The sequence below is a fragment of the Macrobrachium nipponense genome, chromosome 4, assembly GCF_015104395.2.
Source record: "Macrobrachium nipponense isolate FS-2020 chromosome 4, ASM1510439v2, whole genome shotgun sequence".
Taxonomy (NCBI): domain Eukaryota; kingdom Metazoa; phylum Arthropoda; class Malacostraca; order Decapoda; family Palaemonidae; genus Macrobrachium; species Macrobrachium nipponense.
This window is the reverse complement of record NC_061100.1, coordinates 143,503,197-143,518,196: the sequence shown is the minus strand read 5'-3', so window position 1 is coordinate 143,518,196 and position 15,000 is coordinate 143,503,197. Positions and strand designations below refer to the sequence as shown.

General features: G+C 38.2%; 1 protein-coding gene across 1 annotated transcript in view; it reads right to left on the bottom strand.

The window, feature by feature from the left end:
* The window catches only part of LOC135211248 (uncharacterized), a 66,975-nt gene that overhangs the window by 26,829 nt on the left and 25,146 nt on the right, over positions 1–15,000 (bottom strand). Inside the window, exon 3 of the mRNA XM_064244539.1 lies at positions 13,111–13,280. Coding sequence (XP_064100609.1) covers positions 13,111–13,280 — 170 coding nt within the window. The remainder of the gene's footprint in view (positions 1–13,110; positions 13,281–15,000) is intronic.

The following is a 15,000-nucleotide window of genomic DNA, read 5'->3' as shown; positions in this document are numbered from 1 at the left end:
ATTTTGATTGTGTCATTTTATGTTATTTTTTGTGATTTTGGTTGTTTTGCGATTTCTTGTACTTTGTTTTGTTTTTTTTTGTTTTAGTATTTGCTTTTACTTTTATTCGTTACGTCGAATGAATGTTTACTTGTTTTTATTTTGTTTGTTTAGGATAACAAGGGTAATTCACGGGAGGTCTCTCGTTAGCGTACACTTTACGGTCAGTTTCAGTATCGTTTTACCAGTACTGTTAAGAGGGTTTTTGTTGTTGTTTAAGAATCGCTTACCGGTAACGTAAGACTTTGAGAATATTTCTGGGGAAAATTCTTTTATTTTTTATGGTGATCGAATACTTTAGTAAAAACAATTTATTGTTATTATCATTTTCTTTTGGGATATTACTGTCATAACTTTGATACTTTCTTTGATACTTTTAATGATACTCAGTACTTAAGAAAATTTCCATTAACGAGTCGATGGTCAAGGAGAGACCGACTCCTTATCAGAACGTAAGAACGCCTGTGCTCACGAGAAGTCAAACAAGGAAATTAACCATGCCGGAAGGTACACAGTCCGCGAATTCGAACGCAGCAGTAATGGGAACACATAAGGGACATGTGATTAATCACATAGCTAAATTTTGCGGAAGAAAGGATGGTCAGTTAGCTTGTAACTTAGAAAACTGGATAGAGCAAGTGGAGACACGCCTAGATAGCATAACGGGGACAGATAGAGAAAAGCTTATTGAAGCCAAGAGTTATCTTGATTTGGAAGCCGGAGGAGACTTAGAACGATACGTCCACTCCGAGACTTACCGAGATCTTAAGAATTGGGAAGAAACTGAAACGGTATTTAGGAAGGTTTATTCCACAGTTGGTGAAAGAGATCCAGTTACTAGCTTGGCAAGGATAGTGCGTCAATTTAAGTTAGACGAAAGACGTTATCAAGAGTTTAGCTCTCAGTTGTATAACAATATGAACGAATGGGGTAACTTCATGGAATCCACAGTTGGATAGAGGTAGAAGAGCAAGCAAAAAATGCTAATGAGTCATGTTAAAAAAAATATTTAGACTAGCAATAATGATTGGAAGCCTGCCAACGGAAGTCATTGCAAGGATGACCCGTAAGTGGGAGACATCCGATGATGTAGCAGAGATTGAAGAGGAGGAAACAAAAATAAAAATCCTAGGTAGAAGGCCTGAAGGGAATCCTATATACAGACCTTTAGTCGCTATAGGACAACAGGAAAGAGGTCCAAATAGATCTAGGACACCATCTAGAAATCAGAATAAGATGCCAGGTAAATCTTCTCAAGGAGGATTTTCGACAGTCACGTGTTATAAACTGTCAGAAGAGAGGACATTATGCCAGTGACTGCCGAGGGATGGCCTTCTGTCCTTTCCATAAGAGAATAGGACATAGTGCTCGAGAATGCAGAAATAAATTGTTTTCAACTCCTAGAGGTAGATCTCAGTCCGAGAGGCAGAGGTAGAAACCCAAAGTCAATCTCCCCCAGTTAGAGGAAATAGGGATTCCGTCCCAAATAGATATGCTAATCAAACAGCAAGCATAGGGTATCAATCAGTTCAGCCAAGGTCAGACGACGCAATGGGAAATTTTCTGCTTACTGGTACAATGAATCTTCCTCTATAACAGAGAGAAACGTCCGGAATGTCAGGCTAAGCCCAGCTACACAGGTTAGCAAAAGTTGATGTAGGGAATGAATATAATTATAGACCATTATTTCCCGCACATGTCGTCTAGAGAAACCTATTGTTACATTCTTTGATACAGGAAGTCCTAAGAATATAATGTCAGAAAAGGTGTATCGATTGTATTTTTCTCACTTAAGTTTTGAATCCAGCGGTAGATTGTAGAATTACAGACGTCCAGGGTATGATATCCACGTAATTGGACAGTTAGATTTTCCATTTAGGCTAGGAAGAATTGCTCTAAGAGAAAATGTTCTGGTAGCCAGAGATATACAATTAGCTTTTGCTCATTTGTTGATAGGTTATCCAACTATGGCTAGACAAGGTATAAGCATTGATGCCCCTGGAGAACAACTAGTGATTAAAAACGGTCGTGAGATTTCTAGAATACCAATATGCAAGTCAATTAAAAGAACCCAGACTCAAGAGAATCCCACGATGAAAGGTATCTTAAAGAAGGATAAGACGGAAGGAAGATATCCAGAATGCATCACGAGTTCACAACAGATCATTAACCTCTTAGAATCAAATCAATGCACTTATTTAAAGTTAGAAAGGGAATTAAGACTTAAACCAGGAGAAAGTACGTGGGTAGAATGTACAGTAAATCCAATTTTTGAAGGAAAGGAAATTCTCACGCTTACTGAAAAGTCGCAAGTAAATGGAATACATTATTCTTCTAGTTTACATGAAGTTAGACAGAGCAAGATAGCTTTACAGATTACCAATAACAGAGGAGGAAAGGTTAAATTAACACCAGGTACAGAGATAGGCCTAGCAGAAGTATACTCCATACCTATCCGAGTTGTAGAAAGGGAAACGGTAGCAGCAATCAGTAAAGGAAATGAAAATTATGCTCAGGACATAAAACTGAGAAGAGCTAAGATAGGATCTCATTTAAAGGACATTAAGGAAAACCATGTTAGAGAAGAATTCATAGACTTATTGTGCGAATATCAGGATATAGTCGCTCTTGACGGCGACACCTTGGGAAATACACGCGAAATAACGCACAAGATAGACATTCCGTCAAACACAAAGCCAATTTACATACCAGCTTACAGAGTAGCACATTCCCAGAAGGAGATCATTGAAAGAGAAGTACAAAGAATGAATAGGCAAGGAATAATAGAACCATCTAAATCCCCATGGTCTTTTCCACTTTTGTTAGTTCCTAAAAGGGACAAAACTTATAGAATAGTTGTGGATTTTCAGAAAATTGAACCAAATTACTGAAAATGATCCTTATCCATGCCGTCAATGCGAGATCTTATCGCCACTATAGGGTCCAAGAGTACTTCACCACAATAGATTTATTGCAGGGATTCTTGCAAATCCCTCTAGACGAAGAAAGTAAAACCTTTGACTGCTTTTTTCCACTAGTAACGGCAGATACCAGTATGTAAGAATGCCCTTTGGTCTAAAGTCAAGCCCGGTAACTTTTGTAAGATTAATGGATAAAATTTTGGGCGATTTACTAGGCAAGGACGTACACTGTTACATAGATGATTTGGTAATAGCAACAGATACTATAGAGGAACATATAGACTTAGTCAGAGAAGTCCTAAAGAGATTAAGAAAAGCCAACCTGAAGCTTAAATTAAAGAAGTGTAACTTCCTTAAAAGGAAAATAGACTACCTTGATACCACTAAGTGAAAAGGGCGTAGAAGTAAACGACGCAAGGATTAAGTCAATCAAGGAATATCCTACACCTCAGTGCAAGAAGGACGTAAAGTCATTCTTAGGTTTAGCAGGTTTTTACCGCAAGTTCATAGGGAACTTTGCAGTCATATCAGCTCCACTAACTGAACTTTTAAAGGAACACGTATCATTTGTATGGACATACGAGCAGCAAGAAGCTTTTGATGAATTGAAAGAAAGATTAACACACCCCCCAGTACTTAGCTTCCCAGACTTTGGCAAAGAATTCTTTTTAGCCACGGACGCAAGCCGCATTGGTATAGGAGCATGTTTAATGCAAAGACAAGATAATAAGTATAATGCGATAGCTTATTACAGTAGGAAATTAAAGCCCTCAGAAGTGAACTACTCAGTAACAGACCTCGAGTCTCTAGCTATAATAGACGCTTTAAAGCATTTCAGATATATCATTTTTGGTTACAAGATAACCGTGTTCACGGATCATTCAGCCGCAGTAGAAAATGCTAAAGAACCCTAATTTTTCTGGACGAAGAGCCCGTTGGTTCATGACAGCCCAGATTATGATATAGAGGTGAAATATGTCCCGGGAAGACGAATAAGGTAGCAGATGCATTATCAAGATATGTCACAAGGTGATAGTATAAATATGATAAGTCAAGAAGAAGAAAAAGAATGAAACATGTGCAATGACGTAAATGTACTCACCATGCATTATACAGAGGAGCTTTCCCGGCAAAATTTCATAAAGGAACAAGAAAGAGATGAAGATATAAGGGAACTGCTCAAATACGTTAGAAACGAAAGAAAACACAGCCAACAAGAATTAACCGAACTAGGTAGGAAGGTTGGATGTCCCACAGATGCACTAACGGACATAGATGGCGTATTAATTTGGATGTGTCACGAATATGACCCATTTGGTCAATTTCTAGGGGTACTGCACAAAAGTTGTTAGTACCTAAGAGTCTAAGAAACAAGGTCATTGAGCTAATGCACGATGATGACATGAGAGCTCACCCAGGAAGGGATGAGACAATTAGATTAATCCAAAGAACTTTCCATTGAAGGGAATCACAAGGATGTTTAGTAATTATGTGAAGAGCTGCAATCATGCAACAGCTACAAAGGAAGAACAGACAAGGAGTACCACTAGGAAATATCCTATCCACAGACTCCATTCGAAAGAGTATCTATTGATCTTATCACTAATCTTCATACCACGAGTAAAGGAATAAGAATATACTAGTATGTATCGACGCGCTCACGAGATATACAGAGTTGGTACCACTAACTAGTAAAAGTGCAGGATTGTGCAACTGCTCTCTTCGATAAGATATTTTGCAGATATTCTGCCCCACAGCTCATTATCTCTGATAATGGGACCGAGTTCAACAACTCATTAGTTCAAGAAATTTGTAACGCCTTTAAGGTAGAAAAGGTAGCGATACAGCGTATCACCCAGCTAGCAATGGCTTGGTAGAAGGAATAACAGAAAGGTTTTTAGACGTATTACGTCACAACAGTAGGACAGGATCCTGACTGGGGACGTCAATTTACCTTAGTCCAATTATCATTAAATGCAAGACATCATACGAGTACTCGAGCAACTCCCATAAAAGCTTTGATGGGATATGAACCCAGATTACCTTATGCATGGCTGAATCAGCCAATACAGCCTAATTACTCTGAAGATCATGAAGATAAGAATCGGTAAACTTTAAAGTAATCACAAGCAATTGCACAAGAATTTTAGAAGAAGCCCAGCAGAATATGATAGAGAAGCATCAAGAAGGATTAAGGCCTGTAGACTACAAGAAAGGGGATGAAGTCTATATTAAGAAGGAAGTAAGAAGTGGTATTAATTATAAGTTAGCCACAAAATTCACAGGACCATACAAGGTCGTAGACGTACAAAAGAAACTAAGATAAAGGTAAGAAAAATGAATAACCAAATGCCTTCCACATACGCTGAATCATTAGAAGAAGAATTTTGGATAAACAAGGACAAGGTCAAGAGAACCAAAGAAGTTGAAGAATCCGAAATGACAGAGACGTCAGAAGACATTCCAGAAGAAGGAACTAGATATAACCTAAGAAATAGAAGAGTCACTTTTCAGTGAAACAGAAGACAACCCACCCATTAATTCATCCCAATTATTCCCATGTATTTATTTGATTTCGTTATTGCTAAGTTTACCTTCATCGGTCGACTTAGGAATAATCTTTTATTGTTACAATTCTTACTTTAATTAGTCGGTTTGTAGCAAAATTTTGAGTTATGTGCACTAACTTCAAATTAATTTGACTTGAAGGGAAATATTTGGGTATGTAAGAAACGGTTCAAAGGCGCAGTATAAGAATTTCAAGACGTATATTAAGTTTTAACCGTTCCATAAGAACATTCTTCGAAGTAAAAGGAATAAATAAGAAGGGTTAAGATAGACATTAAGAGATTTTAAGATAAGAGAATTCGTTTCAGAAATGATTATGATTTTGAAGGGGTAATTAATACACTTATTTCGTTCAAATCCATAAGATGTTGATTGATGATAACTTACTAATAAGATATTAATTGATGAAGACTCATTAACAAGATAGTAGATGTTGAAAACTTACTAACAAGATATCGATTGGTGAAAACTAACTAATTGTTGTCACAGTAGAAGAAACCTACAAGTATTAACCACTAACCGGTTTCTTTAACCGAGTTGCCAATTTTGTTGTAGTATCAAGCTGTAAAGTTATATTGTTTAATGTACAAGGTTACTCAGAAATTACAGTAAGAATGTCCAATGAAATTTTGCATAAACACAATACACAATCTCAGTAGGAAGTCAAGGACACACTTGTTATTGCATACAAATACACAAGGATATTTTCTCCCAGGACTTGTCTCCAAGCAGCAGTTCGCAGCAAACAAGAAGCCATCAAGTGTCGTCAACAAAGAACGAAATTTATTTTTCCATAAAGAAAGACGATATCCACCTAGATAGAATAGGACTGAGGACTGAACCAAATCATGTACTGTAAACTTGGATAGTTACCATTATTTTTTGCTTCTACCATGCATTTATATAAACTTATGACTTAAGGGCTTATGTATGTTTAACTTTCAGTTTTCTTGTTTTTTTTGGTGATTTATTTTGTTTGCATTCAGTTTCATGTTTCTTAATGTGATTTACTCATATTTGAATTCAGTTTGATGATTCTTTTAATATTACTTAATCAAGTACTTGTTCATATTCATATTCAGTTTTTATGTTTCTCTGAATGTTACTTACTCAAGAATTTATTCATGTTTACATTCAATTTTGATTGTTGCCCTTAATGTTACTTAATCAAGGATTTGCTCATGTTTACATTCACTTTTGATGTTTTTGAGTCAAAGTTTCAATATGATTTCCAAGAAAGCATAAGTTAGGAGTCCTCTTGTAGGTATAATATTGCTTCAGCTTAGATAACGCTGTCGGAGTCAGCGAGGTAGCGGGCCGAGACTGTAATAGTGTGGCACAGTGTCGTTATTCCAAAAGACAATAACTTAATAATACTTAAGAAAAAGGCACGAAACGGATAATAAGGAAGAAAGGGAAAGGGAATAATACGATAATGATTTTTCTTAGTGAAGGTATTTTGTACTCCAAACATTAGGCTTTTAGCATTAGACATCTGGTTTTCATCTCCCCCCACTCCCCCCCCCCCCAAAAAAAAAGAAAAACCTCTGTCCGTACCAGCGATTAGTGACCACAAGAGATTATAGTCGACGAGGGATATCGCCCAGGCACAATTCGAGAAATGGAAAACTACTCTCATTAGCGCCTATGACTAAATCGGCGTTCCCTTCGTGAACAGGTCAGAGAGAGCCATCTGGCATACGTTAAAAAAGGAATTCTATGACCCGTTGTCCAAAGGAGGGGAGTGCCGAACTCTTAAGTGCTCCACCCTCTCGAGATAGACCTAAGGACTAACTTCGACGAATCAAAAGCATGAGTCTTGGTCATAAGACAGCCCAAAAGAAGTTATCAACGAATGACCTATGAGGTTACTAAGGGATACGCCCCTAAGAAGCCAGGACATGAAGAAGGAGGCGTATACAAATTCAAAGCCTACGAATTACTGTAGAAGACCTGACAGGAAGGCGGTCTTGTATAATGTTTGCAGCCACTAAGGCACAAGAAGTCTTTCAGAAAATGCCACACCCATCCCCCCGTCAAAATCCAAAAATCCCAAAGGCGGGGCTAAGGAGATTTCAACTGAACAAAAAGGCGAGACAGAGAGAGAGCAAGCAGGAGGGAGCGAGAGCAGACAGAGAAGCCAAGAGAGACAACAACCGGGGAGCCTGAGGGGAGAACTGCAGTGGCATGGCCGTGAAACAGAGAAAGACAGAAGAATCCCCAGAAGAAGAACAGGTGCAAAAGTGTGTGTGCGAAGCAATCAAAGACAGTGAAAGTGCCAAATCAATCAATACTCAGGTAAATTTCCTCGTGCCGTATAGACTCGTAATTGCAACAAGTGCCAATTAAGTTTTATCAGTCCAAAAGCCCAGTAACTCAGAAGGTGGAAAACATTTGTTAGAACCCCACCTAACGAAGAATAAACTTAATGCAAAGAAACATACATATCAATTAATTTCTCATCCTAACAGAACCCCTTTACCTAATTCCCCAAAGTAGTCAGCCTCACGCTTCACGTTACTTAGATCTGTGCAAAGAAAGTAAGTACCGTCACATATATATAATATATATATATATATATATATATATAGTATCTATATACATCATACATACCCCATATATATATATATATGTATATATATATATATATATAATATATATATATAAATGTATATATATAATATATATATATATATATATATATATATACATATATATTTTATATATATATATATATATATATATATAAGTTTATATATATCTCCAAATATATATGAAAGAGAAGAAAAAGTTGAACACCAGCCACATGCTGAGGAATTCAAGTTTCTGTGCGATAATGGTCACAGATAATGTACAATAAAAACTTATCACGTTATACACAGTGATTTTGTGGGTTTCTTTTCAGTTATTATTATTATTTTTATTATTTAGGTTATCTGACCATTTTTCCTCCCGAAGAACGGTGATTATGGCTTGCTTCCATATATTGGGACAGCAAGAATATGAAGACTATCAATAATTCCTGACGATATATATATATATATATATATATATATATATATATATATATATATTTATTTTATTATATATATATATATATATATATATATATATATATATATATATATATATATATATATATATATATATCTCGTCATTATTGATTGATATTCTTCATATATTCTGTTGTCCCAATATATGGAAGCAAACCAGTATAATCAACCGTTCTTCGGGAGGAAAAATGGTCAGATAACCTGAAATAACAAAAATAATAATAACTGAAAAAGAAACCCACAAAATCACTGTGTATAACGTGTTTACTAATAAGTATTTACATTCTATTTTACTCAACACACGAGTATTTACAGGACCTATCTGTGGCCCAGGCTGACAACCTACACATCTCTTGAAAAAGGGCCACAGATAGGGCCTGAAAGTACTCGAGTGTGGAGTAAAATAGATTGTAAATAGTTATAAGTTAAACACGTTATACACAGTGATTTTGTGGGTTTACTTTTCAATCTTCAGAAGAAAACTGACAGAAGTTTTGTTGGTTGGGTTAATAATAATAATAATATAATATAATAATAATAATAATAATAATAATAATAATAATAAACTGTTAAAAGGATGGCAGAATTAAGCGAGTTGATTTTATATTATTATTTTTTCTATTCTCCGTACAATTCCTTCTCAGGCTCAGCGATGTTTCTGAGTAACTGGCCAATATTCATATGGGAATTTTCAAAAAAATTGTAAATGCTGAAGGTAATCTTTTATTAGAACAGGATATCAGGTCCAGGTCAAGCAGGGGTCGTCGTCAGTGCCGGTATTATTCCGTAGGCGTAGTTCAGTTCGGGCCGGGGTCGTCTTTGGTTTTAAAGGCTGGTATTAGTGCTGGTATAGCTAGTATAGCTGGTATCAAGTGACGTTTAGACCTTTCCACAGGTCATCTTCGGACGAGTCGGTTGAAGAGACTGTAGCAAGGAAGTTGTTGTTTGAGATTAAGCTGGCCTTGTGCCAGCACGGGCTCTTGCTCGTAGAGCAGCCCGTATATCAAGTAAGGTTTGCAGGGCGGTATTTAAGCGGCTCGGACCTAGAGTTGCATTCTCATTGGTCGAGGATCTCGCCTCGAAGGTCTCGGGGATTCTCTCGTGCGAGCTCCACAGTAGTGTGCCTGGGGATGAACGTCAGGAATTTTGTCTGTCTGTAGCAGGAATCCTATCATCCTGTGGGGGCTCCTGATTATCTGGCATCGTCGGGGGGTCGTTCGCTGCTCTCCGGGCGGCGGTGGAAAGGAGAAACGTTTCTTGAGTGATGTTTAAATTTGGTTTCCCTTACCTATATGGAGGGCTTCTAGCAGGCGCAAACGTCGGGGATCCGTTGTCTGATCTATTATTTCGATATTAGGGATAATATAATTTACTTTAATCCGTTTCTTTTGAGCAGTCCTGGAGTAGTTGAATATGGCTCCTTCTTGGGCGGGGCAGGAGATTCGCTTGGAGAAACGCATGGAGGTCATACCGATGTATTTGCCGAGGCATCCTCGGACGGGGCACGTGTAACGGTAGACCACTCTCGTCTTCTTCAAGGGATCCTGCATGGGCGCCGAAGGATTGTTTCTCATCACCAGGCAGCTCGTCTTTTTCGTTTTGTAATATATGATTATCTTAATATTTCTGTCTGGGTCGGCGGGGCTGACGTTTTCCTCGATGATCTTTTTGAGGTCTTGTTCGTCTTCCTTGTACCTCCGGTGGAAGTGCCCCTTGTAGAAAAGCTTGATGGGCTCTGCAACGTCGGGACGGGGTTCCTGGTGGTACCAGGCTTCCATATTTTTCCTTATTGACTCATCAACAGCACGATTGGTGTGTCCGTTGTCGACGAGGATCTGGGCGGCGCGCTCCAACTCACTGTGTGTGTCATTCCAGGAGGAGCAGTGTGAGAGGGCCCTCCTGACGAAGGCGCTGATAGTGGCTTATACCTCTCAGGGCACTCGCTCTCACCGTTCATGCACATTCCCAGGTTCGTCGGCTTCGTGTACACCCTCGTGCTGAATCTGGAATCTTGCTGTTCGACAAGGACGTCAAGGAAGGGGAGGCGGCGGTCTTGGCAATGTTCAATCGAGAACGTGAGGCAGCTGTGGTCGTGGAATGCACGTCGCAGCTGCTCTATCTCATCCTGGGAGTCGGCGCAGACGAAGGTATCATCAATGTAGCGCACGTACATCCTCGGTTTCCTGGAAATCTGGAAGACCCTCTCTTCGACGGTACCCATATAGAAATTGGCGAAAAGGACCCCAAGGGGAGATCCCATCGCCACGCCGTCGATCTGAGTGAGCATATAGTTGCGGTGATCAGCAAAAGTGGCCTTCTTAGTACAGATTTCCAGCAGGGCTCGAAGGGCATGCTCTGGGATGTTTAAGGATGGAGTGTCGGGGTGTCGGGGTCCCTGTAAACTCTGTCCAAGATAATTTGTATGGTCTCGTCAACGGGGACGTTGGTAAACAGGGACTCTACATTCATCGAAGCGATGCATCCTCCTGGGGGCGTTGATCGTAGGGCGTCCAAGAACTCGACCGACGACTTCAGGCTGTGCCTATCTGGGACGTACGGGGTTAAGATGGTGTTGAGTTTCTTGCCCAACAGGTACGTAGGGACAGGGATCTGGGCTGATTATGGGGCGAAGGGGGTTCCCTTGTTTATGGGTCTTAACATTCCCATAGATGTAGCCTAAGTCATGGTGATGAAAAACAATCCTTCGGCGCCCCTGCAGGATCCCTTGAAGAAGACGAGTGTGGTCTACCGTTACACATGCCCCGTCCGAGGATGCCTCGGCAAATACGTCGGTATGACCTCCATGCGTTTCTCCAAGCGAATCTCCTGCCCCGCCCAAGAAGGAGCCATATTCAACCACGCCAGGACTGTTCATAACAAACGGATTAAAAGAAATGAAATTATCCCTAATATCGAAATAATAGATCAGACAACGGATCCCCGACGTCTGCGCCTCCTAGAAGCCCTCCATATAGGTAAGGAAAACCAAATCAAACATCATTCAAGAAAACGTTTCTCCTTCCCACCGCCCGCTCGGAGGGCAGCGAAAACGACCCCCCCCCCCCAACGATGCCAGATAATCAGGAGCCCCCACAGGATGATAGGATTCCTGCTACAGACGGAATTCCTGACGTTCATCCCCAGGCACGCTACTGGCCCACGAAGCAAGCTGGTTGTGTATGCTGATGGTGCTACGCTATTAGCATTTATCCTATTTGACTATACAAATCCAGATGCATAGAGTTAGCTGTAAGTTTGTTCATGGTGCTAATTATGGGAAATGAATTTGAGCTCCAAAAATCCTAACTAATGATTTTGAGTACGTCGATGGGTTTGGATTTCACCCGTCCCACCATCTATACTCTGTTTATTTCCATCTGTCCATCCGCCTATGGTGTTTGTGCATGACAACACTGCGTCCCGGGCTTTATATAATATCCAATTTCGAGTATTAACGGTCTAATTCGCATACAGTAAATTATTAAAAAACTTTTCAGTTTTTCAGTTGCAAATGTACACCCAGATATCCTTTTATTTACCTAAAATTTAGACATAACGTAACTATTTAAGCACGGGACGCAGTGTTGCCATGCGCGACCACCACAGGCGGATGGACAGATGGAAAAAAACAAAGTATAGTAGATCTCTTCACTGACAATGTTTCTTTGACAACAAGCAACATGTTTAAAATTCTAGATGTCTCTTGAATGCAGACTCACTCTCGGGAAACATAACACACTTATATCTTCTTCAGAGATTCAAAGACTGATATAATGACAAAAATATTTTGCGACTTTGGCCGCATGCCTTAACCAAGAAAAGGTTTTTATTCTTCTATTCTGCCATGTTATCAATAACATTTTCAAGTTTGGGCTTCAGTAGCTGGCTCACTTCTTAATTGCTGGATAACAGTTTTAGTTTATATTAAAGTTTCAGTTCCATCTCTTAAAATCATTCTCCGGTACTGCCGTTGGATTAGATTATTTCGTTTGTTGAATATTCTAATCATCCTTTGTATTCAGACATACCAAGCTTATACTATTCGTTACGCAGTATTGGCTTTACAATTAAATCTAACGCTTTGCCTCTACTTTTGTCAAGTTCAAATTCACACGTTTTATAGAACTTTTGTTACGGCTCTGACTATATTATGGGATGGACTTTCTAACTGTGTGGATGAACTGTTGGAACGTCAGAAAAATCAAACTAGGCGAAAATAAATAATTTTATGTTGAGCAAGCTCACACGAATTTCATTTCATAACTTCATTGTTTTATCTTACTTCTGTGTTTGTTCTTGTCATTTCTTTACTACAATTTATTTTTCAATTCCATATTTCTTTTTCCATACTATAATATTTACTTACTGGATCTCTAAAGACTTGTAGCATTCTACTTTTCCAGACAGGTTTGCATTTGACTTTTTATAATGTTATTACTGGAAAGTGCTATAAGGCTGAAAATAATCTTACTTATTACACACCCTTCCTTCCACTCCTTAAAAAAAAAAAAAAAAAAAAAAAAACTTACCTCTGTGCCATTATGGTACCAAGTTAAGATCGCATGCGGATAAACGTTCCTGGCCTGGCACAGTGCCTCCACGCGCTGCCCATCTCTGACCTCCAGAGGTCCGATGCCATTCCATCCTCTCACTTTGATGACTGGGCCATATTCACCATGTTGTTCTCCGTCAGGTGGGTCTGAAAAGAACATTCCTCTTAATGAATGAAGCCATGTTTTGCCATATCGCTTTGTGCCTGGTTTTATCACACGTCTGGACAGGAATATGATACCATAAAGAAATTGCCTATACTTCGGCTAATTCTGAGGCATGACAAATCATTATGATGAACAGGGAGTATTTTTGTGCGTTGTCATGCAACCAGGTTATCGAAATGCTACCGATATAACAGCAACACGGTCTTGAACTGAACCTACTCTACTTTGACTTAACCCAGGGTGCAGCATCAGGGTTGATATTGGGATTAACCTAATCAACCTAGCCTGACTTAACTTAACCTGAGGTGAAACAACCTTCCTGAACAACCTGCCTCACTTTGGGGCTTGACCAAAGTAACCCTCCCTCAGCCGTTAAGGCTACATAAAATTGATTGATTGACGTACAGTTACTACTGTCATGAACATAATCACTTCCTTTTCTTTGGCATCTTTAAATGTTTTATCTGTCACTTATTTTATTGTGGCATCTGCACAGTGATTCAAGATTATTTTTTCTTTATATTGCTAAGCAGTTTTATTTATCCTCAACAGTTCCGCATATTTATTTGTTGGAAGTTCAAACTACACCAGGAAAGGAAAACCCTATTAACTGACATTACCCTATGGAATCAAGACTCATAGGAATAAGTGTGACCAAAAAATGTATGACTAATTCAGGAGATTAAGAGCTCAGTAAGGTCTCCAAGGGACGTCATAAACATTCTCCAGGGCTAAGTAGGTCTCAATAAAACTTTTCCTTGTCTAAACCCACACAGATCTTTCCCTTTGAATCATTCTGTTACCTGAGTCTCCTGCATTCAAAATTTAACCTAAAAATTTCCACCTATGCTTAGATATGTCACATCACTACAACTCTTACACGGCTTATTTATTGCATTTTGTTTATACGACGGTTATACATCTCTATTTCTCATGAACATTTTGTCATTTAAATATATCTATAATGTTTTTGAATATTTGTCTTCAAAAAATAGTTGAATTCTAAAACAATGTTGTCCCAGTTTATTTTTATTTCTAAAAAATGTCGGAAGCAATTGTGTATTCACGCTGTCTTCGGTTTATTATCAGTATAATAATGAAACAAATAAAAGATTCATAATCATAATTTATGCTTGCTTCCTTCATCTTTCGGGGGAAAATATAATCTTAATGTTATAATCTCTTTTAATGGTGAAAGTTGAAAATAATATTTTAATGAGTTTACTGAAAAAAGCAGAAAGTTAAAAAATATAGATATCTCTTTTAAATTCAGAGACAAGTGTGTGAAATTGTCAAAAAAAAAAAAAAAAAAAAAAAGGAAGTCATACATTTCATCTTGCTTCTGCCCTTTGTCATTTATTTTTTCTCGGGAAAGTACATTTGTTTAGCTTTGTGTATAATATCTCAAAGAGGAAAGCAACGCTGCTCATTGAAACTTCTGAAGTTCTTTAACTTCATATCGGGCTTGTTTCACTTCTGTGTATTTCACTCGAGGAGAGAGAAACATAAGCACTGTCGTGCGTTTGTTTGGTCGTGTATATATATATGCGTATGTATATATATATATATATATATATATATATATATATATATATATACATATACATATATATATATATATATATATATATATATATATATATATATATATATATGTATATATATATATATATATATCATATATATATATATATATATACA